Source organism: Delphinapterus leucas, unplaced genomic scaffold (genome assembly GCF_059928025.1).
Source record: "Delphinapterus leucas isolate spDelLeu-1000000601 "Yukka" unplaced genomic scaffold, BTC_Dleu_Yukka2 spDelLeu_asBTCV2_sq60, whole genome shotgun sequence".
Classification (NCBI taxonomy): domain Eukaryota; kingdom Metazoa; phylum Chordata; class Mammalia; order Artiodactyla; family Monodontidae; genus Delphinapterus; species Delphinapterus leucas.
The window spans coordinates 486,506-513,521 of record NW_028322269.1 but is presented as its reverse complement, the minus strand read 5'-3'; the positions used below and the strand labels follow the sequence as shown (position 1 = coordinate 513,521).

The window sequence follows — 27,016 nt, the reverse complement described above, 5'->3', positions numbered from 1 at the left end:
TTGATAAATGAAGACAGGTAGATTGAAGAGTTACACACATATTTGTAGCACAAGTATTTAGGTAGCATTTGGAAATTGTTTCTACTTGTGTAGCTCGGTTTCTGTATTATATGATATGATATGATACAATATCAATATGATGTACACTATACACATACATATATATTTGCTTTATTAGAGAACACTTTCAAACATCTTTGGCTATATCATTCCAAGCTCCTTTCCAAAAACTACCTACTATATTCACATGGCAATACTCTCATTTGATCTAACTCTTGTTGTTTTAGTTTGTCCTTCCAGGAAGACCGACTACATTATTAAAGACAATGGGGAAAGCTGAAATGTGGCTCATTCGAACATACTCGGATTTTGAATTTCCTCTCCCACTGCTACCAAATTTTGAATTTGTTGGAGGCCTCCACTGCAAACCAGCCAAACCCCTGCCTAAGGTTACCTATTCTTATTTATTTTGTTTTGTTTACATTGCATTTTCAATAGGAATAATCCTGTGTTCTTTATTTAGAATATTTAATTACAGTGAGAGAGATGTGGGATGCTAGATAAAGTGACTTACCAATTAGAAACTCATATATTTATTTCTATACCAACGCAAGTATCAGAATTTCATTATCAATACAGAATAAAGTGGAAGACTTTGAGAATATGTCAGTAAAATTATTACTTTCATTATTCAATACATAATAAAGCATCAGACTTCATTAAAAGAATTATTATAAAAAGTTAAAAGAATAATTATAAAATGACTAGCATATTCCAGAAATAAGTGCTAATATGCAGAGAAATGGTGTAGACACAGTTTCTGCCATCTGACACTCTACCTGGAAAGATAGAATACCAGCAAGTAGTAAAAACTGTGTGAAATTTTTATAAGGAAAGACCACAGCACTAAGGAAACATCCAGCAGGAATCACAGATATTATCCCTGAGGCATTGATAATTAAGACAAGATCTGAAAGATGTTCAGGATAGGGCAGGGGTAGAAGAAGGCAGAAAAGAAAAGCAGGTAGAGTAGTAATGACAGTTTCCAAGAAGTCTAAGTTTAGCCTAAAAAGGAAGAGTTTGAGTAAAGAGGCAAATGATGTTGGAGAGGTAAGTTGGAGACAGATAATTATAAGGAGTTTGAAACATCTAGTAGGAGCATTAGGGAGAAAATTAAAAGGGTAAAGAAAGGGAGAGAGATGTTCACATAAAAAAAACACACACACACACAGGATGTAGTTACTGGGTTGGATTGTAGAGGGGCAAGAGTGAAAAGGGACACTATTTAGCTGGTTGTTGCAAGATACAGGCAACAATGATGGAAAACTAGAATACAATGTTCATAGTTATGTCCGCCTTAACTCTTATAATAATAGTACAAACCTCATATTGTTGTGGGGAAAAAATCTGTTAGTATGTATGAAACACCCAAAATGTCTCTGGAACATACTTAGTGATCCAGAAAAAATATTACCTATTGTCTTTATTGTTATTTTGTTGCTATTCCATACTGTCAATAACCCAATGTGTACCAGTCACTTGGATCTAATTTCTAAATTACTAGAAACTGGTTTTCCAATATATCAAGATTATATAATCTAGCAAAGTCCTAAAGAGTAGATATCCCAAGGAGTTGTTTAAAAGTAAATTTTAAGTTTTTAAATGAAAAATAAAGGGAATTAAAATTTTAATACATGTAATAAAATTTAAGTTAAATAAAATATAATTTAACACATTTAAGTTAAAGTTGTTTTAATTTTAAGAATTTTTTAAGGTTTGGCTATCTGATCAGCAAGATAAAATGATAAAATTCTTTTCTAAGGATTGAGATTCTTCACTGGCGCACTAGCCAAAAAGAACACCATTCTTGAACAATATAAATGTATGACCTAACAATTTGTGGAGCCAAATTCAGCATTTCCTAGCTTTCACATCAGCATTTAAACCATTCCTCATTTGAAATCCCAGGGTTTTACAACTTGCAGAATAAAAGAGATAACTTAGTTTATTAGGATAGGTGTTTTCTGCCTATACCAATCCTATAGAAAACCTCAGTAAAGCTCCCTTAGGGATGTACATCTCAACATCATAGCTGCCTAACAGAATGAGCACAGGGAAAATATACACTGCATATATAAGAACCATAAACTCTACACATACACTAAACAGCAAATAATTTGTACAACTTGAATCTGAAAACTTCCCGTAGTTTAAAAATACAAAGAATTCTCTTCAGTTTATAGGATGCTGTTCCTTATGAAGGAAAGCAAGAATCTAATCTATTTTAAATTGATATGATCTCTTTTAAATTGACTTAAGGGCTTCCCTAGTGGCACAGTGGTTAAGAATCTGCCTGCCAATGCAGGGGACATGGGTTCCAGCCCTGGTCTGGGAAGATCCCAGATGCCACGGAGCAGCTAAGCCCGTGCGCCACAACTACTGAGTCCGTGCTCTAGAGGCTGTGAGCCACAAGTACTGAAGCCCGCATGCCCAGAGCCCATGCTCCACAACAAGAGAAGCCACCACAATGAGAAGCCCGCGCACTGCAAAGAGTAGCCCCCACTCACCACAACTAGAGAAAGCCCGTGCACAGCAAGGAAGAACCAATGCAGCCAAAAATAAATAAAAGATGTGGTACATATATACAATGGAATATTACTCAGCCATAAAAAAGAACAAAATAATGTCATTTGCACCAACAAAGTCTGAGATAAGGTTAGTGAAAGTTCTATGCTATCTAACCCTAGTTTTTGAAAGATTTCCCTGTTCTCATTGCAGGAAAGTGATAGCGTTAGTAAGAAGGGAGGTTAAGAGGAGAGGAATAAGGACAAAGAAAAGATGAATAGTAGGATAATGATAATAATTAGTAATAGTAGCTTTTGCTATTAAGTTGCAAAATAAGATTTAAATCCATCAATGATTGTGAAGATTTCATTACATAAAGAAACTATTCCTTCAAGCTACTAACTTTTCCATTCATTATTAGGTTCTCAGAAAATTTCTGTAATTTTTAAAGAATTAAGACATTTGGCAAAATGCTTCAAGAATCTTAAAAATGCTATAGGCTTTGACTTCATAGTATACTCCTAAGAAACCATACAGAGAAAATTAATCAAGGTGTGCAAAAACAATATTTTGGGCAGTAATTCATAAAAGCCAACACTGGAAGTAATGTAAATATTCAAAATTAAGCAATAATTAAATAAATTATCATGTGCACATCACACCATTACAATCGTTTTCTCAAAGAATTTTTTATTACACTAAATCAACTATAGTATGAGGTTTAGTTGGAAAATAACAGCTATAATAAGATCACAGTTTTCTTGTAGGATAAAAAAATATAAATTAGAATTACAATTTTCAAAATATATGTCACAATGTATATTTAGTTATAGGAGTAATTAAGATTAGAATGAAAGCACGAATTTTAGCATAATGCCATCAAAGTCCATCCATGTTGTCAAAAAATGGCAGGATGTCCTTCTTTCTCATAGATGAATAACATTGAGTTCTGTGTGTGTGTGTGTGCATGTGTGTGTGTGTATTATATATATCACATCTTTATTATGTTGAAGTATGTTCCTTCTACACCCAGTATGTTGAGGGTTTTTATCAGGAAAGGATGTTGTATCTTGCCAAATGTTATTCTACATTTATTGAGATGATCAAGTTATTTTAAATTTCATTCTATTAATGCAATGTATTACACTTACTGATTTGGGTACTTTGAACCATCCTTGCATCCCAGGGATAAATCCCATTTGGTCATGGTATATAATCCTTTTAATATGTTATTGAATTTAACTTGCTGATATTTGGATGAGAATTTTTGCATTTATATTCATCCTGGATAATGGCTTATATTGAAGGTAATACTGGCCTTGTAGACGAGTTTGGAAGTGTTCCCTCTTTCCTCTTTAATTTTTTTGGAAGAGTTTTTGAAGAACTGGCATTAATTATTCTTTAAATATTTCATAGAATTTGTCAGTGAAGCCTTCTGGTCCTGGGGTTTTCTGTTGAGAGGTTTTTGAAACTGATTCAATACCTTTACTTATTATGACTGTCCAGATTTTCTAATTCTTCCTGATTCAGTCTTGATAGATTGCATGTTTCTAGGAATTTATTCATTCTTCTTGGTAATGTAATTTTTTGGCATATAATTCTACACAGTGGTCTCTTATGAGCGTATGTATTTCTGTAGCATCAGTTATAATGTCTCCACTTTCATTTCTAATTTTATTTATGTCTTCTTCCTTCCTTAGTTAATCTAGCTAAAGATTGTCATTTTGTTTATTTTTTTAAAAGACAGAGAAAGACAAATACTAGATGATATCCATTTTATGTGGAATATAAAAAAGTCAAACTTGTAAAAACAGAGAGTAATATGGTGGTTACCAGGAGCTGAGGGGTAGGAGAATAGGAGAGATGTCTTTTAAGGGTACAGATCTGCATCTCATAGAAAAATAAGTCCTAGAGATCTAAGGTATAGTACAGTGAATATGGACAACCATATTATATTATAATCATCAAACTTGCTAAGAGACTACATCTTAATTATTCCAACCACAAAAAGAAATAATTATGTGACATGATAGAGGTGTGAACTATCATGAAAAATGGCTATCCTATTACAATATATTGAATATAAATGTATCAAATCAATACATTATACAACTTAAATTACATAATGTTTTATGTCAAATATATTTCATCTTCAAAATGTACATATCTCAATTTAAAAACACCTTATTGGTAATAAATACTAATCATCTTGAGCCTTCAGTGAGTCATAATCTTTTTGCAAGAGTAACATCAAAGATCACTGATCAGAGGAAGATCAAATGGTGGTGGAGCAAGATGATGTGGAGCTCACCTCCCCCAACACATCAAAAATACATCTACAGGTGGAACAATTCTCATGGAAAACTAACTGGAAAGTGGCAGAACTCCTACAAACCAAGGCTGTAAGTAAGATACACACATAATTGAGTAGGACAAGAAAAAAAGCACCGGTCTGGGACCAATACCCCTGGGAGGGTACTAAGAGGAAAAGAGAGATTGCACAGATGGACACTCACCCTGGGAAGTGAGTGGGTCAAGTCACAGACTGGGCATCCCAGTTCTAGGGTCCTACAGGAAGGAGACAAGTTCCCTTGGCTGCTTGGAGAACTGCTGGGACAGATAGAAAGTCTGGAGAAGCCTGGTCTCCACTCGTGTGGAATGCAAGGGTGCTGGCTTGCCAACAGACAGGGCGGAGAGAGGTCAGCCCTAGTGGTTGCTGCCTCACTGGGCTCCCCAGTCCAAGCCAAGCAAACACTCCTACCTCACCCACTCCACACCACAGCTTGGCCCTGGATCTAGGGAGATTTCCCACCAACTGGGAAAAGATTCAATCTTGGGATGCAGAGGTGACCTGGGGCCTGGGGTGTTTACAGGTGGGATGGTGGAGGCCGTTGTTAGTGCTTACTAAGACAGCACCCCATAAGCAGCCCAGACTTCTGACGGCAGCACAGCTGCTTGAACTCCTGTGACCACAAGTATGCAATCCCAGATGAGCAAATGCTCCAGCCCTGCCCACTTGATGCCACAACCTATCACTAGATCTGGAGTGACCACAACAGGGGAAGAGATGTGAATGTGAGCTGTGTCTGAGGTAGCCACAGATGCCTACACAACCAGTGCATCAGACCACTGTAAGCACAGGAGCCCCACTTGCTTCAGTACTCCCCTGCTTTGGGGAAAAGACCCCAGTGCAGGGAGGAGGAAAAACACACACTTAAATGGAACACACAACCAGCTCGAGCCAGATTCTCAACCTTCTGCTCCAGCACCTTGGGAGGAGACTCCACCTGTGCAAGGGTAGAGATGGCCACTAAGCAGAGTGGAAGTTCCACCTCACACCCTGCACAGGCTCAGGCTTCTCCATCACCAGCCACAACCCCTACACCAAGGTGATAGCTACCAGCACACCCTAAGGAAATGTGTGACTGGAATCCACATCAAACACAGCCCTCCCACCAAAGGCACACAAGGTCTACATAAGGATGCTTCCACATAAGAACACCACTTCAGGACCACAAAAGGTAACTGTTTCACCTATATTCACAGAGACAGAGCAAGTAAAATGAAAAGGCAGAGAACTACTCTCAATTGAAAGAGCAAGACAAAACCCCTGAAAAAAAATAATGAAACAGAGATAATCAGTCTACCAGACAATGAATTCAAACTGTTGATAATAAAAATGCTAACTGAATTAGGAAAGAGAATTCATCTAAGCACAGATCATTTTAACAGGGAACTAGAAAATATAAAGAAGACACAAACAAAAACAGATAATTCAATATCTGAGATAAAAAGCACTCTAGAAGAAATGAATAGAATACTAAATGACACAGAAGAATGCATAAGTAATCTAGAAAATAGAATGAAAATCACCCAATCAGAACAAAAGACAAATAAAAATAAAGTAACATATGAGATCTTTGGGATAACATAAAACATGCCAACATTTGCATTTTAGGGGTTCCAGAAGATGAAAGAGAGAAAAAAGTTATCGAGATGTATCTGAAGAAATTATGGCTGAAAAATTCCCAAATCTAAAGAAGGAAACAGACATCCAGGTATAGGAAACACAGAGGATCTGAAACAACATGAACTCAGACAGACCCAGAATAAGACATATCATAATTAATGACAAGAGTTAAAAATAAAGAGAGAATTCTAAAGACAGCAAGAGAAAGACAAGGAGTCATATACAAAAGGATCACTATAAGGCTATTATCTGATTTCTCTGCAGAAACTTTCAGGCCAGAAGGGGGGCAGCATGATCTATTCAAATTCCTGAAAGGGAAAAATTTGCAACCTAGGATACTCTACCCAGCAAGACTGTCATTTAAAATAGGAGAGATAAAGAACTTCTCAGACAAGCAATAACTAAAAAAATTTGGCAATAATAAACATACCCAAAAAGAAATGTTGATGGGTCTTCTCTAAATGAAAAAGAAGTAAGAATCTATAGGAAAGGGATAATCACAGTAGAAACAGCAAATATAAAGTAAGGATTGAAGATCACTTTTTTTCCTGAAGAGCACTTAAATAAGCCAGTACATAGATTAAAAGACAAAAAAATATTGCAAAAGCAAATATAACTACCATAAACAGTAAAGGGATAAGCATGAAGATGTAAAATATAATATCAAAAACACAAAATATGAGGGAGAGGAATAAAAAATTAATATCTCTTAGAATGTGTTTAAACTTAAATGACTATTAGTTTAAAGAAAGTAGATATAATTATGGGTTAACATATATGAACCCCATGATAACCACAAATCAAAAATGTACAATAGATACACAAAAATCAAAAAGATGGATCCCAAGCATACTATGAAATAAAATCATCAAACCACAACAGAAAAACAAAAAGAAGAAATGAACAGAAAAAAACTACAAAAACAACTGGAAAACAGTTTTAGAATGGCAATAAGTCATTAATAACTACTAAAAATTCCTTTACATGTTAATGGACTAAATGCTCCAACCAAAAGACACAGGGCAGCTGACTGGATAAAAAAGAACAAGAGGGCTTCGCTGGTGGCGCAGTGGTTGAGAGTCCGCCTGCTGATGCAGGGGACATGGGTTCATGCCCCGGTCTGGGAAGATCCCACATGCTGCAGAGTGGCTGGGCCCATGAGCCATGGCCACTGAGCCTGCGCGTCCGGAGCCTATGCTCTGCAACGGAAGAGGCCACAACAGTGAGAGGCCCGTGTACCGCCAAAAAAAAAAAAGAACAAGAGCCTTCAGTATGGTGCCTTACAAGAGACTCACTTCAGGGCAAAAGACATACAGACTGAAAGTGAGGAGGTAGGAAAAGATATTTCATGTAAATGAAAACAAGAAAGCAGAGGTAGCAATACTCATATCAGACAAAATAAACTTTGAAAGGCCATAATGAAAGACAAAGAAGGGCATTATAGAATAATAAAGGGAAAACAAAAAGAGGATATTACACTTGTTAACATATACACACCCAATACAGGAGCACCTAAATATATATAGCAAATACTAACAGACACAAAGGGAGGACTTGACAATAGTACTATAATAGCAGGAGACTTTAAAACCCCTCTGACATCAATGGGCCAATCATCCAGACAAATATCAATAAAGCAACAGTGGCCTTAAATGGCACAATAGACCAGTCGAATTTACTTGGTATCTACAGGACATTACTTCTAAAAAAATAAGAAATACACATTCTTTTCCAGTGCACATGGAATGCTCTCCAATATAGATCACATACTAGGTCGCAAAACAAGCATCAACAAACTTATGAGGATAGAAACTATACCAAGCATTTTTCTGACCACAGTAGCATGAAACTAGATATCAGCTAAAGAAAGAAAATTGGGAAAAGAACAAACATATGGAGACTAAACCACATGTTACTACCAAAAATGTGGGTCAACAATGAAATCAAAGAGGAAAAAGGAAAACACCTCAAGACAAACAAAAATGGAGACACAGCTTTCCAAAATCTAGGGGTTGCAACAAAAAGCAGTTCTAAGAGGGAAGTTCATAGTGATGCAGGCCTTCCTCAAGAAATAAGAAAAATCTCAAACAACCTAATCTATCAACTAAAGGAATTAGAAGAAGAACAAAGAAAGCTGAAAGTTGGCAGAAGGAAGGAAGTAATAATCATCAGAGAGGAAACAAATGAAATAGACATCAAAAAACAATAGAAAAATCAAACCAAGAACTGGTTTTTTGAAAAGTTAAACAAAATTGATTAATCTTTAGCCAAGCTCACCAAGAAGAAAGAGAGGACCCGAAAAAACAAAAGTAGAAATAAAAGAGGAGAAATAACAACCAATTCCACAGAAATTCAAAAAATCATAAGAGAATTACTATGAACAATTATATGCCAACAAATTGGACAACCTAGAAGAAATGGACAAGTTTCTAGGAGCATATAGCCTGCCAAGACTGATTCAAAAAGAAACAGACAATTTGAACAGACCGATAACTAGAAGTGAAATTGAATTTGAAATTTAAAAAGACTCCCAGGAAACAAAAGTCCAGGACCAGATGGCTTCACTGGGGAATTCTACCAAACATATAAAAAAGAATTTATACCTATCCTTCTCAAACTATTTCAAAAAAGTGAAGAGAAGGGAACACTCCCAAATTCATTCTACAAGACCACAATTACCCTGATACCAAAACCAGTCAAAGATAAAAAAAGAAAATTATAGGTGGATATCATTAATGAATATAGATGCAAAAATCCTTAAAAAAATATTAGCTAACGAAAAATATTAGCAAACTGAATCCAACAATTCATAAAAAGAATCACAGACCATGATCAAGTTGGATTCATTCCAGGGTCACAAGGATGATTCAACATATGTAAATCAATTAATGTGATATACCACATTAACAAAAGGAAAGATAAAAATCACATGAATATCTCAATAGATGCACAAAAAGCAACTGATAAAATTCATCATCCATTCATGACAAAAACTTTCATCAAAGTGGGTATAGAGGGAACATATTTCAACATAATAAAGACCATTTATGACAAACTCACAACAAACATATTACTCAACAGTGATAAGCTGAAAACCTTATCTCTAAATTCAGGAACAAGACAAGGATGCCACTCTCAATGCCTCTATTTAACATAGTTTTTGAAGTCCTAACCACAGCAATCAGATACAAAAAGTAAATAAAAATATCCAAATTGGAAGGGAAGAGGTAAAACTGTCACTATTTGCAGATGACATGATAGCCTATACAGAGAACACTAAAGTCTCCACACAAAAACTATTAGAACTAATAAATAATTTCAGCAAGGATGCAGGATACAAGATCAATACAAAGAAATCTGTTGCATTTCTATAAAATAATAATGAAATGTCAGAACAAGAAAGTAAGATAAAAATCCTGTTTAAAATCACATAAAAATAATAAAATACCTAGGAATAGACTTAATCAAGGAGGTGAAAGACCTACAGGCTGAAAACTATAAAACATTGATGAAAGAAATTGAAGATGATTCAAAGAAATGGAACGATATCCTGTGCTCTTGGGTTGGAAGAATTAGTATTATTAAAACTGCCTTAGTACCCAAAGCTATCTACAGATTTAGTGCAGTCCTGATCAAAATACCCAGGACATTTTTCACAGAACTAGAACAAATAATACTAAAATTTATATGGAACCCCAAAAGACCCCAAATTGCCATAGCAGTCCTGAGGATAAAGAACAAATCTGGACGTATAATTCTTCCAGACTTCAGGCTACATATACGACAAAGCTACAGTAATGAAAACAGTGTGGTATTGGCACAAAAACAGACACACAGATCAATGGAACAGAATACAGAGCCTGGAAATAATCCCACACACCTATGGTCAATCTCTGAGAAAGTCAGCAAGAATATGTAACAGAGAAAAGAGTCTCTTCAACAGGTGGTGCTGGGAAAACTGGACAGCCACATTAAAAACAATGAGATTAGACCATTCCTGTACAACATTATACAAAAATGAACTCAAAATGGTTTAAAGGTTTAAATATAAGACCTGAAACTATAAAACTCCTAGAAGGGAACATAGGCAGAACACTCTTTGACATAGATCACAGCAATATTTTCTTAGATCAGTCTCCTAAGGCAAAAGAAATAAAAGCAGCAATAAACAAATGAGACCTAATTAACATAAAACCTTTTGCACAGGAAAGGAAACCATCAGCAGAACAAAAATACAATCTACAGAATGGGAGAAAATATTTGTAAATTATCTAACAAGTGGTTAATATCCAAAATACACAAACAGCTCATACAATTCATTATCAAAGAAAACAAATAAAACAATCAAAGAATGGGCACAAGTCTCAAGTAGACATTTTTTCCAAAGAAGATGTACAGATGGCTAACAGGCATTCAAAAAATATACTCAACATTGCTAACTATTAGAGAAATGCAAATCAAAACTACAGTGAGGTATCACCTCACACCTGCCAGAATGGCTAGCATCAAAAAGTCTATGAATAACAAATGTTGGAGAGGATGTGGAGAAAAGGGAACACTTGTACATTGTTGGTGGGAATGTAAATTGGTGCAGCCACTATGGAAAACAGTATGGAGGTTCCTCAAAAAAATAAAAATATGATCCAGCAATTCCTCTCCTGGGTATATACCTGAAAAACATAAGAACAGGCTTCCCTGGTGGCACAGTGGTTGAGAGTCCACCTGCCGATGCAGGGGACACGGGTTCGTGCCCCGGTCCGGGAGGATCCCACATGCCGCGGAGCGGCTGGGCCCGTGAGCCATGGCCGCTGAGCCTGCGCATCTGGAGCCTGTGCTCTGCAACGGGAGAGGCCACAACAGTGAGAGGCCCGCGTACCGCAACAAAACAAAACAAAACAAAAAACAGTGAGACTATAAGCAACCTTGTTTTATTGCACTACCCTTTAATGTGCTTTACTGATACTGCATTTTTTTTTTACAAATTGAAGGTTTGTGGCAACCTTGCATTGCTAGATGATGGTTAACATTTTTTTTGCCAGATGATGGTTATCATTTTTTAGCAATAAAGTGTTTTTTAACAAAGGTACATAGTTTTTTTAGACGTATTGCTATTGCACACCTAATAGACTATAATATAGTGTAAACATAACTTAAATGCACCGGGAAACCAAAAATTTCATGTGACTAGTTTTACTGAGATATTTGCTTTATTACAGTGGTCTGGAATTGAACCTGCAATTATCTCCATAGTATGCCTACACATCAAACTAAAAAGCCTCTGCACAGCAAAGGAAATCATCAACAAAATGAAAAGGCAGCCTACAGAATGGGAGAAAATATTTGCAAATCATATATATAAGGTGTTAATATCCAAAATATATTAAAAAACTCATACAACTCAATAGCAGAAAAACAAAACCCCAAAAAAATCCAATTAAAAAATGGTAGATCTGAATAGCTATTCTCCAAAGAAGAGAAACAGATGGCCAACAGGTTCATGAAAAAGTGCTCATGATCACTAATCATCAGGAAAATGCAAATCAAAATATCACCTCACACCTGTTAGATTGGCTATTATCAAAAAGACAAGAAATAAGTGTTGGTGAGGATATGAAGAAAAGGGAACCCTCTTGTACTGTTGCTGAGATTGCAAACTGGTGTAACCACTATGCAGAACAGTGTGTAGGTTCCTCAAAAAACTAAAAAATAGAACTACCATACAATCCAGCAATTTCACTTCTGGGTACTTACCCAAAGAAAACGAAAGCACTAATTCAAGAAGATATATGCACGTCCATGTTCATTGCAAATTTACAATAGCCAAGATGCAGACATAACCTGAGTGTCCATTGATGTCTGAATAAAGAAAGTGTGGCATACACACTATGGAATATTATTCAGCCATAAAAAAGAATGAAATCTTGCTATTTCTGACAACACAGATGGACCTTGAGGGCATTATGCCAAGTGAAACAAGTCAAAGACAAATACTGTACAATCTCACTTAAATGTGGATGGAATCTAAAAGAAAAATCTTTAAAGTAAAAATTTTATACAGAAAATAGGTTGGTGGTTACCAAAGGTGGCAGGTGGTGGAGGTGGGCAAAATGGCTGAAAGGGGTAAAAGGTACAAACATCCCATTACAAAATAAGCAAGTCATGGAGATGTAATTTTAACAGCATGGTGACTATAGCTAACATCATATTGCATATGCGAAAACTGTTGAGAGTAAATATTAAAAGTCCTCATCACAAGAAAAAGAATTACACGTGGTGATGGATGTTAACTAAATTTACTGTGGTGATAATTTCACAATACATAAATACCAAATCATGTTGTACACCTCAAACTAATATAATGTTACATTTCAATTATGCTTCAATTAAAGAACAAATTTAAATGAATTTAAAATTTTTTAATGTTTTTAAAAATATTGATATTTTTTTCCTTCATTCCTAATCAACATCATATCTCGACTCTTTTGCCAGATTGCACCAGGAAACACATTCCCAAACAGAGGAGAAATAAGCTCTTCCTTCCTCCTCTCAGAAGATTGTGGGCTACTGAGTTAAAACAATGTGGCTCAAAGCCTGACTTTATTGCATACTAGCAATAAAGTCTGAAGCGCCTACCAGAGAGAGATGATGTAAAGATTAAATGTAACATCATTAAATTTCTCCCTTCCCTTTTCTCCCTTTACCAGATTTTTACTATAAACTCCAATGTGCTCTGAGCACCTTTTCCCCACATCAGCACTTGGGTCGGATGAGTTCAAGTGCAAAGCATAACCCTGTGTCACTTTTTCTTGAGCTGAAATGTACTTTGTTTTATCAAGATGTTTGTCCATATTGATCCTGCACCCTCACTCACCCTCTGTTTTACTCAGATCTATGGCCTCTTCCTAATGATTTTTTCCTTATTTCTGTAAATCCTTGACTGTACTTACAGCATCTTTGGTTCAAGGCCCAGTGAAGTAGAAAAGTTCCTCAAAGATTACAGAAATCTCTACCCTATTCTATGACGCAAGACAGAACGGGTTGTCCTATTGTTTGTTGGATTTATCCTTAAACCAGTTCCCTGAAGCTGGCAAAATAGTTAAAACATTTCCACACTTCACATTCACATAATTTAGTCCCATGAGATGAAAAAGTATCTATTTCAGTGACTCTCTCCAAAGAGCAGGCAAACCTTTCCCAGAAATTCTCAGAAAAACTCCCATGGCATTTCATTGGCCTAAGTATGGTAAACTGCCTAATTTTAAGCCAAGTCCTGGCAAAAGGAATGCCATGCCCTGATTCATGAGTTCCTAAAGGAATGGGATAACCCTGGCCAATCAAGTTCACTCTCTGAGGATGGGGCCAACTAATCCTGAATCACATGGGTTCTAGCATGGGATACTTTGGTGATAATTGAAGAACTGTTAGGATGGATAAAACAATGAATGGAGGCTATAAATCAGTAACATTCACTGTGACTATTATTTAGAATTTATTAGAGTCAATGGATCTGTTCTCAAATTCTCTCTCAAGCTATATGACCTCACTGCAGTGATGATAAACAGCTGCTATAGTACAGATAATGTACGTTTCTAAAGAGGTCTGCTTACAAAGTAAGCAGTTCTTGTACAAGTTTTTCTACAACAGAATATGATTTTGAAACAAGAAATGACACAAATGGAGATTTCTTATCCAAAATCCCAAAAGGAAGTTTATATATAGTAAATGTTTTATGTGCATTGTTTTGAAAACAAAAATTTAAAAATTGAGTATTTTGAGCTTAAAATTAATCCCAATAATATTCTATCTCCATAGACTTCAGTTAAAAACTCTCAGAAGGGGCTTCCCTGGTAGCGCAGTGGTTGAGTCCGCCTGCCGATGCAGTGGACGCGGGTTCGTGCCCCGGTCTGGGAAGATCCTACATGCCGCGGAGCAGCTGGGCCCGTGAGCCATGGCTGCTGAGCCTGCGCGTCCGGAGCCTGTGCTCCGCAACGGGAGAGGCCACAATAGTGAGAGGCCCGTGTACCGCAAAAAAACCCCAAAAAAACCCTCTCAGGAGTTAGAGGAAAACTACGATTACCCCCATAGTAAAAGAAATCTTTAAATAGTATGTTCCCATAAAAAACACATTTCCTAATTTTCTATCAAAATTCTCATCCACTTCTGAAAACCACTACAGATGAAGTGGGTAGTAGGAATTTTTGCATTCTTATAAGCCAGTTGTTTGCCCATTGATTATTTCCAAACAAAAGTACTGAGCTCACATTCCAAAATCATTAAGTCCTTTGAAAACTATTTGAGGCTAACTGCAGCCTCCTGTCTTTTGCCACGTAATTAAAAAAAAAAGTTCCTTTGCGTGAGTTCAGTGGACGCCAAGATCTGGAACAGTTTTCTGACCTGTTATACCCTGAATATCATTTGTAGGAATGAATAGTCTTTCAGGTGTCACAGACAAGTTTAGGACATAGAGAAGAAGAAACTGAAAGGGAAACACAAAGACTTAAGAGCATGAAAAGGAGAAAAAACTTAGATGACCCGTAATACAGAGGATAGAATACTATGAATTGTTTAAGTTCTAAGATACCTATTCCTACTACAAGGAACTTGAAGTCTAAAGGTTTGGATGAATAGTGTCACATGTGCCTCAATTTTTAATATGTATATCAAATTACATTTGGAATTTCTAACCAAATCAAACAAAATTTTGAAAGTTGAGATAAAATGACCCATGTGTGAACAGTCACCCTTACCTTGCAGTCAGGGAACTCTAGCAGTCAGTGAAATGCTGCAAAAACTCATATTTCCTTATTATTACATACATCCATGCCTTAAGATCATAATTTTAGTGATATGACAAAGCAGGATCTATGTCTTTCAGGTGAGTGACCAAGGCATTCTACAGCAGGGTGAAAAGAGACATCCAGGAACAGAAGGAAGCTATGCCTATGATGACAAAATATTGAGTGAAAAATCAGACATAGAGATATTAGTTCTATGAGAGAACATGCATTTGTCTACTTGTCCATGTCATTTGGGAACTGTCGCTCCTGATGTAATTCCAGTGGCACTGACATAATAGCCCCAGCTTCTCTTGCCTCCAGTGCTGGCTAGTCAAAGAACACCATTTCCCTGGACACACACATTGGATCACAGCTGGCTCCATGAAACCAGCATGGCTATTCAGAGTTCTTTTGTGGAATTGATATGGAAACTTGTTGGAAAAATGGTCTCTCTCCTTCTGACACTGAGAACTATATGGATAATAGAAGCCTGGAGATGGTAATGGCCATTTTTGGAATACTTAAGACTATGCCTAAGAATAAAGTCATTATAGAGGAAAGCAAAGCCAAAAGACAAGTGACATACCTGAATTACATTTCCCTCCCTTGAATTTTTCTCCACCTAATAAAAACCCTGAATTTCTAAACTCTGAATAGGGAATTCCCTGGTGTCCAGTGGTTAAGATTTGGTGCTTTCACTGCGGTGGCGGGGTTCAATCCCTGGTCAGGGAACTAAGATCCCATGCTGCCAAAACAAACAAGACAAAAAGAAAACCACTCTGAATAACAATTTTGTTTGACTTGAACATGCTGCTGATGTATAGATTTTTACAGTCAATATTGTAGAATACATGGAAGAAACTATGCTTCTTACAATAAGGAAGGCTGTCATAAATGTCTTCAAATAGCTGATCAAAATTTCCATTTTACACTTCTATAATTTGATTTCTTTGCATAGGAAAAAAAATTATCATTCAATCTTTCACACCACGTTCCTGTCAGTTTTTTCATTCAAAAAAATCATGAGGAGAAAAACCAGTTATTGTGAGGAGTAAATCAGCTAACATTAAGTATACAGAATAATACGTGATAACATAGTAAGAAATCAATAAATGTTAACTTTTTAGAATAGATTAACTGGATACTAAGCATCTTAACACCTAAAATACAAAGCACACGTTAACATGTGATTGGACACTTCTTTTAATAAGGAAGCTTGAAATGTTTAATATCCTTAGTAGAACCCAGCACCATCATTTAAAATATTTATTATTTTTCTACTTTTTCCAAATGATGAGATGGCTTCTTCAAAAACACCAAACTGGCTGAAATACATGGGTGGAATCTTGGCTCCATCAATTACCACCTTTATAATCTTGAGCAAATTATTAACCTCTTTGGGCCTGTCTCTCCATGTATAAAAATACAGAGTGAGATGCTATATGAAGATGAAGTCAGTACGTGAAAGCACAAAGTGACTTTAAATACAAAGTGCTCAACATGATGTATATTTTATTATTACTATGATTATTTCAGAAAGATGACTTTAATATTACCTACTTATCTCATAAAGTAACATTTTTGGTGATTCCTCTACATTTTAGAAATTCTTCAGAGTTTAAGAACTTGAAAAGAAAACCTTAGATATCAACTTGTAGAACATATGATGAATACAAACAAAATGTCAGTGAAATGACTTACCATATATTACCAACTGGTTTAATCAAAGGCAATGCTGAATCTAGAACCCAGGTTTCGTAATACAGTTAAATGTTCTTTCTTCTCTACCACACTGCACAGATTTAAAATAAATCCTTATGCTTTATTTTTGAAATAGGTAAATATACCTACTAATTGTAAGTGAATGGAAAAATATTCTAAATATCAGTGAGCATATGAAAGCAGTAAACTGATAGTTTTAAATATCCTTCAACAGTGAAGTTCCTGTGTTCTTGAGACTAATATAGAATAAATATAAAACTGTAATCATGATCTGGTACAGAACACAATTATGACAATGTATGAAAACAAAAAAATGTGGTCAAATATCCCAAATATTTAAATATTCAACATAACAAAGGCTAAAACTATAGGTATAACTCAAAATAAAGTACAAAAAAAATCTCATAAACTGTATTTTATACAGCTTGTTACTACTGAGAGGGATTGATGATTAACCTGATTAACTTAAAATAAGTAACTATAAGAGGGTTAAATTTTAAAAGTGTATTCTAAAAGTAAAATAGAAAATACCTAAAGTAGCTAACTTATCAAAGTTACACACAAACCAACACAAAACCTGAAAAAACAATCCTATAACCAGAGGAGATCCAAAAATGTTATCAGATGAATACTTAACCAAAATACTAACGAAACTCCACTGTGTACCATTAGTTCTTATATTAGAAATAAAAGCTTTTAATATAATTGACATAAGTTAATCATTTCTGATAAAATATGCAAAAAGAGACAAATGGGGTTCCCACAATTCCTGAACACAAAGCATTCTTTTATGTCCACTAATATATAAGGAAACAAACTTGCATCCAGACAAGAAATACAAGACATAAGTGTCAATCTTTACCAATTTATTTTATACAAAACAGTAGCAATGTAGAATATGGGAATTATCTTCCGCTGCCACACACGCAAGTTGTGAACATTCCAAGCCAATGTATACAGTTTGGAGGGGAAGGCTAAACAATAGCATCAACCATGCTACTGAACATAGGAATTTTTTATCTAAAAAGACTAAAAATTAGATAGCAATGTCTTCTTAATATTGCTGTCATCATTGAAGACGGAAGAAACATAAAAAGTGACTTTAAGATTAAAAAAAAGGAAAAACCAAGAGGCTGCTACAACACTGCCATACAGTCAAACCATCATATTTCAATATTTGCATACTTGATAGCAGCATTATTTTTACTGAACCGTGTGCACCTACATTTAGAAATACATCAAAGCAAAATATTGTGGCAGTCATCCATCAAGATCCAAAAGAAAGAAAACAAAAAATAACTCTAGGATGAACGTACTATATGTAGGTGAACATTTATGGAGACTGAATCAATATCTACATTCTTGGACTGTTCCATTCTGCCCCAATAAAAGTCTCAACTCAAATTGTCAACTGTGCATTTTTTGGAGGATTTGAGTTTTTCCAGTTCTTATTATACTGCATGCTTGGAACAAAGAGGGTCATAATAAATCCTTCTACACAATGAACTTTAAGTAGACAGTTGAAAATAAATTTACTACTTGTAAACACACAAAGAAAAATACAAGATTCTTTTTATTTTTAAACAATCAGTGCTTCCAAAAGCACATTATCTTCTATATCGACCTCTCTCCCCTCGGTCTCTGTCCCGATCACATAATCGCTCTCTTTCTCTTTCTCTATCACGTCCTCTATCTCGTTCTCTGTCTCTTCTGTTATCTCTAGGGCGGTCTCGCTCTCGCTCCCGATCTCTTTCACGAGGTCTACTTCTCCGACCACTGACAACAGCTTGTGTTCGACGAAGGAAATCATCCACCCTCATATCATAATCATGCTAGAAAAGGTAAGAAATGGGTAAGGTATGTCAAAAATCAAATGGAATTTGTGTTCCTTCATTGTAGAGAAAGAATCTAAAGAAATGCCCTATTAATTCACAGAATGTAATTCTGACATTGTTTAGAAAAAGGATTTTGATGTCTTACTAATTAGACACCTACAACAGAGGATTATTCAAATCTCATTAAAAAATCACTTCATGCAGTTTTCTATTTAACTTTGATGATTTCTCCATCCAATCCCTTTAGTAAGATTTATGCCAAAATAATCACCTGATGACCATCAACCACATGATCAATAAATACATCAATACATGCTGTCAACTACACTAAATGTCATCAATGTTTTTCTGCAACAGGTGAGCTCTACTTATTTTTCCTCCTTTGAGTCTACAAACTAAACCAAACCAACTCTGCCCTCTAAAGGTGAAATTAAGAATTCTTCCATTCCTGATTTTTTCCAAACTGAATCATTGTTAATGACAATTTGTGGAATTTGACAGAATTTTAAGAAAATATGTACCGCAGTAAGATTGTAGTCTATTCCACACAGAGCTGATAATACACAAAAGGTTGAGGAGGACAACGAAGGGTAAGATAAGCAACTGAGGTGCAAGGTTGTTACCGTGGATATTTCTAAACTTGACCCCTGCTCTAGATTTCTACTCTTAGTTCTCAATTCTTTACTTACTGAAATTGGTCTCTTCAAAAGTCAGCTTAAATATATAGAATATAAGGTTCAAAAACAATTTCACACTACCTTTCACATATAATAAATATGTGAATATTACCTAAGTATGAAATATATACATATATACTAACAAAAAAGCTACAACAGAAATAGAACTTGTTTAAAAGTATATTTTGATAAAACAATCTCAGAAAAACTTCCTTTTTTGAAAATATGATCATTTACAAAAGGCATTTTTAAAAACACAACCAAGCTAGTCAACTAAGATTTCATCATACATATAGGCTATATATTTCTTCTTCTGTGACTGAAAAAACAAACAAAAAAAACCACTACTAAATTAAAGTCTATTAGTCAATTAGTATTCTCAAATTGTTTAACCGAACATTAAAGATCCTAGTATGACTTTATTTTGAAGGATTAGTATCTTTATGAGGATAAGGAAATAAATGACAGATGAAAGTATCTCAAAGATAGGCTAGGAAACTACTGCTCTGACTGGTCCTCTCAGATATGCATGCTCTTCATCAGGTGGGAAGATAAAAGGATGTTTATGTGGCCCAGCACAGAGAGAGAGAGAGAGAGAGAGAGAGAGAGAGAGAGAGAGAGAGAGAGTGTGTGTGTGTGTGTGTGTGTGTGTCTGTAACATTTAATAAACTCAGCCCAAATACGATACTGAAGACCCAGAAATCTCAAATACAGTCTGCTTAAATAATCAAAGAAACTAGCCATTTTTAATAAAAACAAGTTGTGAATTACTTCAAAAACAGCCTTCAATAAGAATGTGAAACCGTCTACCACTCAACATAATCTGGTATCCCTCACATTCAAATTATCTACAGAATTCTAAGTAGTTCCCTCATACTTCTGCCTTCTCATTCACTTACTACTCGTTTATCTCTGTATCTTGCTTCATGTGGTACTGGGTGATGTCCTGAGTAGGGGGGATGAGCTTGAGGAGGTGGAGCATGGTGCTGATAGTAAGGATGGTGTGGAGGTTGTTCCATTCCAGGATAAGGAGTCTAAAAAAGAAAACCACTTCCATAAGCATCTACCAAACATCCTTGTAAACAAACCATTCTTAGAATTCCCCTATCCAAACCACCTATCCCAAACAAATAATTTACTCTGTACAAGCCATTTACTTTGATGGCATTAGGATTCGTCAAAATACCCTCTTTATTTGCTTGTTGAAAATGTGTGTAATAAACTCTCTAATTACATATCTTCCAAAATTTAACATTTATACTTTTATACATACCATTTACATACTAATAAAAAACAGCGAGCCCTCACTACACAGTGATTACTATGAATCAGGCACTGTCCTAAGCACTTTACATGGCTCATTTAATTCTCACAGCAACCCTACAGATAGGTACTATTACATAATCCTAGTTTACAAAAGGGAAACTGAGGCACCAAATGGTTAAGTAACCTGCTTAAGCTCACACTGCTAGTAAAGGGGTGGAAGTTAGACACAACATCAGGCATTCTGGCTCTAGAATCAGTCATCTTAACCACTATGTACAAATGTATTCTTAAAAAAAAAAAAAAAAAAATTCAGGGGCTAATGAACTTTTAAATGCCATTATAAAATAATGGAAAATCAAAGGTACTTCTCCCCCTAATTAGTGCCAAGATAATATTATTAAATATTTTCCTTAATTTCATAGAATCTAAAGGAAAGAAACCTCATAATTCATCTATCTGTACAGAGTAACTAAGTGAAACAAAAGTCAGATGGAAATGCCACATTACAAGCAGCATTTAAGATAAAAAAGGTAAACAATCAGAACTACTTAAACTTCCAAGTTTTTTATTTTTTAGGGATTAATGCTTCAGCTATCCTCAATACCTTAAGATATATTCTAAGAAGAATATCCAGTTTTCTTAAAGAAAGGAAAAAAAATTAAAGTTTAGGAATAGGGTTTAATTAACCTTATTTAATATAGAAAATTTACTGAATATTAGGGTCAGGCACTATGCTAAACTTAACTTGTATTTTGTATATTTAGCTTCTTGACAATCCTGAGGTTGACATTAAATGATATTAATGACTATTCCATTAAATTTTAAGCCATAAAAGGATAGACATAATGTCCAATTTATTCACCAACATATACCCAGAGCAAGCACAGTGCCTGCAAAGAGTAGGTTCTAAATATTAGTTTGATGAGCCAAAGAATGAATGGATGCTTATCGAGTTTTACAAATAAAGAAAGCTATAAGAAAAAAATATATTATGAAACTTGTCCAAGGTCAGAGTTGAGAAGGGAAGGTATTTGAACCCTGAAGAGTTTGCACTACTAGCCACTACAATAATAAATCATAATACTCATCAATTAAGCCAGTACTATTAATATAAATCAAATCATTCATTAGCCTTTAGTTTTAAAAACAGCATGCAAGTATATATCACCAAAGATAGGTATTTTAAGTCTCCTAATGGGTAACTGTAACAATCATATTCCAAGTAAGCACTCAAAATGTATGGAACTGCAAATGAAGTTAAATAACTTGCAAAAACAGAATAATACAAACCATTCCTTGCCAAGGTGGTGGTGGTCCCATGTTATGAAATTCCCTCACATAATCATTGTAGGACTAAAATGAAAGATGATAATGTTAATAAATAAATAAAATGCCCAGAAGTTATAAATCATATACAGATTTTATGTACATTAAATTTAAAAAGTGAGATGCTTACCCCATTTAAAAACACATCTCGGCGAACTCCTGAAAACCGTCTGTTGGGAATAAGATTTGTGAAACTAAATTCAGGTAATTCATAAACCAGTTCCAAGAATGTAATTCGAAACTAAGCAAGAGTGAACCCAACTTACCTATCTACTTCCTGGTATCGTGGATCCTTTAAATACCCTGTTTAAACATCAAGCATTTTAGTATATCAAATATATGTATTTTATTATGGCATTATAATTAAACCTTCCTTACCACTCAATTCAATTCTTCCCATGAAATAATAGTGATGCTATTATTGTATTATTCCACTTTCAGATCTTCTCAGCTTACATGATAAAAGTAACTAAATAACTTACTGATATCACAGAATTATAAACTGCTAGAGAGATTTTCATATGGATCTTCTAAATTCACACCCCACTTCTTGCTAGACAGAAATTTCTTCATGCTGCACCGTAAGGAAGGTAAGGGCAGAGGAATTATCTTGAGGACACCGTAATAGGGCTTCCTTAAAACAAATGTTTACCTCTACCTTGAGTATACACAAGTCTTGCTAAGTCAACCATAGTTTTAAAAAATGCAAACGTACAGGGAGAAAAGCAAAATTAACAAAAGTTGCAAAAATGAAGATATATACATTTTATCAATAAGTGAAAGAACCATGGTAATAAGAGAAATATTCTCCCTCCTTTTCATAAGTACTCAGTAAATTAAAAATGTAAAAAAATCTGAGTGGCCAAGTTACTGGGGAAAAATTTAATTTTACTCTCTGGAATATCCCATTTTGGAGAAGAATGAGGCTTATCAAGCCACTTGCCACATACAGTGCTGTAATGCTAACACCAACTTCCAAACTGCCTAATTTTTATACGTGTATCACTGACTGTTTTAAATATCTTCTCTTAAATACACTTTGCCTTTTTCAATTCCAGTAAGGGAAAGACTAACTGAAAAGCTGCTTTTAGATTAAACCAAGCATTCCCCATTCCTCTCTAAAAAAATGATGTCAAAAGTATTTTTATTTAGAAAAATACAGCATTATTTCCGTTTCCATTTAAAGCTGTATACACATGAAATACTAAGTATCAAAGGGAATAAAAAGCTTAATACAGTGTAAGATTACTGCTTTCCCTAACTACATTTAATCTTAAAAGCACAAGTGCAGTTTCCATTTGTGCAATAATGATAAATTAGTAATTTCAGATAATTAACAGATTCTGATAATGAGTCACACTAGAATAAACAACCTTAACAAAGAAGAGGAATTACTACGTGATTAATAATTTCCTAAGGTTTAAGTAGTCGCATCCTAAAGTTTTCTCACTTTTAAAACTATAGGGCCATGATAGACGTTTGTGTTGTTGTTGTTGTGTTTAATAATTTCAAGTCAAATATCTGCAGGATTATAAAATATTAACCTGGTCTCTGATGAAACTCAGGGGCATAGTCAATCCTTGGTTTCTTTCTGCTGTTATGAATATCATAATCTTCTGGTCGACGCCTACACAAATTAGACACATTAGAAATTAAACCAAAAACTGCTGGGAGAACAAACAGCAAAGCAAGTGTTTCTGACAGAAATAAGCACACAAAAAAGCTCATTATTTCCTTTAAAATAACACCCTCATTTTTGGTGAGCAAATATCTTAAAATTCCTAAATTCTAATTCCTCAAAGTAATTACTATACACCAATCCTTAGATGTATCGCTGGAATAGATATTCTCTGTAATCCTCATGCTATGACGAGGCACTTGCAAAGAGTCATCTGCTCAAAATACGTACATCACATTTTAGTAATCTAAACAAAAGTAAATGAGCTGCCCTCAAACTAATATAAATATCCAGTTTAACAAAACACTTTCCCAAATAAAGTCTCCATTCAGGTAAAAGAAAGGGGAAAAAAAACTATCATCATTACACAACAGGTAACTCTAAAATCTATATATTTAAACGTATTAATGTCATTTTAGTCTAAGTCTAAAGAAAATTAAGAATTTCTTAAATATTTTTCTTCTGCTTTGCACAAAATTACACTTTTCACATGATCATACAGAAAATTAGATAATTAAACGTGACTTTACAGAAAAGTTTTGAAAATCTTAGTACTTTGAAAAACCAATTTCTAAAGTTAATAACATTTAGGAATTATGGGAATGTTTTCCAGAGACAATGCCTTAAAATAAAACTGGCAGGTAATGGGGCAGAGTTTTAACAGAGTTCATAAAACGAGTTCAAAGTGTATTCTTTAGAAGGTGACAACTTTACTATCTGCAGAGGGCTGCTCTTCACTATCTTCCATAAATCCCAATGGTTAATATAAATACATCATTAAATACACTTCATTTTACTTAGCATTTAATAAAGAGCTACACAAAAGAAAAACAAAAATCCAAGTTTTTAAGGTAATAATAAATACACCTTTTTACCCTAATGTAAAAAACTCCATAATAACCTGGTATCACTAGTTTTCCAGCTATTTCTCTGCATATCAACTGTTTTCATTAACTTTTGCAACACAAGTTCACTCAAACTACAAAGCTGCAACAAACCCAAGCCCCCCAACAGAATAAAAACAGTTGCATCTACAATAAATAAGACTAAGAAAATTAAAAGCTGGTTTAAAAAAATAAACATACCGCTTTCTTGTAGTTTGGGGAGTGCATTTACGACCGGTATAAAACATGATAGTAACAGTTCATAAAGTAGTCCAACTACTGACTTTAAGCTGTAAGCCACATACAAATATGGAGGCCCTGGCAGGCTTGAGAGAAGGTGTAGTGTAAGTATAGTTTACAGTCCATTGCAAAACTGAGGTAAAAACTTCACTTGTATGTACTGTATTGCACTGGAAACCTCTTAGCTTAAAACTTCAAAAGACATCTTGGTGCTCAGTCCTTTTAGGCCAAAAATAAGGGGGCTCTGCCAGGTTTCCTCCTACCTACTTGACAGTGTCCTTCTTAAGCTCAAAGAAATGGGGACTCTTGTTGGATTATCTGTACCTACCACAGGATGTTTCCACCAAAAGGAAACTTAACCAAAGGTTTCATCCCATCAACCACACATCCAACAGTCTTTAGCAGAATATTTTAGATTTAGCTGTATGCAAATCTATACAGGGGAAGATGTTGGGTAGAAGGGCATATATCAGTCCTTTGCAAAGACTTCTCCAATTCTGTAACAAGTTAAACCCCCTTTTCCTGGAAAATGCTGTTTAGTTCATAAGTAGTGATCAATAACCATGGCGATCCTCTAAAAAACACTTTTAAGTCCACAGGTACTGCCAGCATCTGGAAAAGCTGTAAACAGACACAGCAACAGCCCTTCTTTTTGGTTTGTTGCCGGGTCTCCCAGGGCCACTTGATCCCCTTTGGAAAGAACCTATTGTTTTCAGAAGCTCAGCAAGATGTGTGAATTCACTGGGTACAAGTTAGACAATATTTGACAATGGGGTTAACACATCACGATGGTAAAATCTGAAACAGTCCCAATAATGCTCCTCTTGAATATCAAAATAACTTAAAATATTTTATCCTCTAAATGAGGCGTCTTCTGAAAAAATATTAGTGATCCTTTATAAAAGTCCCATATCTGATAAGGCTTATCCAGAGACACACCTGAAAGAAAAGGCTTTTTACAAAATATTAACAATTTTTGCAAATAAAGACTTCCTCCTCTTCCTCCTTTCTAGCCTGTTCTTAGCAACAAAGGCCTACCTCATTTCAATGGTATACATTGTATTATCAGATTATTATCTAATCTAAACTGGTTATCACTCTTTAGCAGATAATTTTTTCTGCATAAGGAAAGATCCCCATTTTCCTCTTGAAAAATGACTGAGACCAAGGTGACCATGTGAAATCCTCAATGAAGCCACAAACTAGTCCATGCAGCTTGATTTGAGGATTTTCTCTTTCTTCTTTACCGCAGGACAAACTTTTGACGAATCACATTCCTCCATCATGTTATTCTGATACATGTGCCTATTATCAGTCCAAAGAACGTTTCTAACCTTCCCACATCCCGGACTGGTTCTCGACGGGATGGACGTCCTCTTGACCGGGGCTGAGAATGCATTCTTCTCTTGTGACGCATTTTATGAATGACCTGATACAAGTCAATACTTTCATCAGGGGGAAATAGAAGACAAAGCTGGGTTCCACATTCAAGTTCAATTTCCTAGAATAGGAAAGTAGTAATTTACAAGATGAAAAAAAAGGAGAAACTTTCAATAGACTTGTATTTTCCTGATGTACAAGAACAAAAACAGATTGACTTGGAGGCTTCCTTCCCAAGGCTGATGATCGTATGAGATTCCGATAAATTTCCTTGAAAGGTTTCTAAAAAACCTTTTAAAAGTGTTTCACGTATTTATATAAGGGGAAAAATTAAAAGTGTAGAATCTCCAACGTTAACTACACAAAAAACTCTGTGACAATCTCCCTCTGCAACAAAGGAATATTTCTTTGTGCAAAACACAGAAGTATCAGGACAAAGTCATCCATCTCAATACAGTGGAGGAAAAACGTGTTAGTGTGTCAACAATTTTCATAATAATAAATTGCTAAATGCACTTAAATACATTATATTAACTAGAAAAACAGACTAAATCTACAGACTTTTTAAAATTAAGTTTTATTTTCAATTACCAATATTTTCACTTAGGAGCAATGAAAACCTGGTTCAAAATTACATGTAGAAACCGTAAGGTTCACAGGTTTGGGTTTAAGTCACGGCACACTTTTAATTTCATT

General features: G+C 35.0%; 1 protein-coding gene across 5 annotated transcripts in view; it reads right to left on the bottom strand.

Annotated features, from left to right (window-relative positions):
- Window positions 1-17,885: 17,885 nt before the first annotated feature.
- YTHDC1 (YTH N6-methyladenosine RNA binding protein C1) overlaps window positions 17,886-27,016 on the bottom strand; it is a 35,907-nt gene continuing 26,776 nt past the window's right edge. For 3 of the 5 annotated variants that reach the window (XM_022561686.3, XM_089906078.1, XM_089906077.1), the window contains 7 exons: window positions 26,275-26,441; window positions 23,683-23,765; window positions 22,405-22,441; window positions 22,269-22,332; window positions 22,103-22,165; window positions 20,446-20,580; window positions 17,886-18,866 (listed from right to left, as the gene is read on the bottom strand). In XM_022561686.3, the coding sequence (XP_022417394.1) occupies window positions 18,642-18,866; window positions 20,446-20,580; window positions 22,103-22,165; window positions 22,269-22,332; window positions 22,405-22,441; window positions 23,683-23,765; window positions 26,275-26,441 (774 nt within the window). In that variant the 3' untranslated portion in view covers window positions 17,886-18,641. The remainder of the gene's footprint in view (window positions 18,867-20,445; window positions 20,581-22,102; window positions 22,166-22,268; window positions 22,333-22,404; window positions 22,442-23,682; window positions 23,766-26,274; window positions 26,442-27,016) is intronic. The other 2 variants (XM_022561687.3, XM_022561689.3) reach the window with 1 other exon arrangement.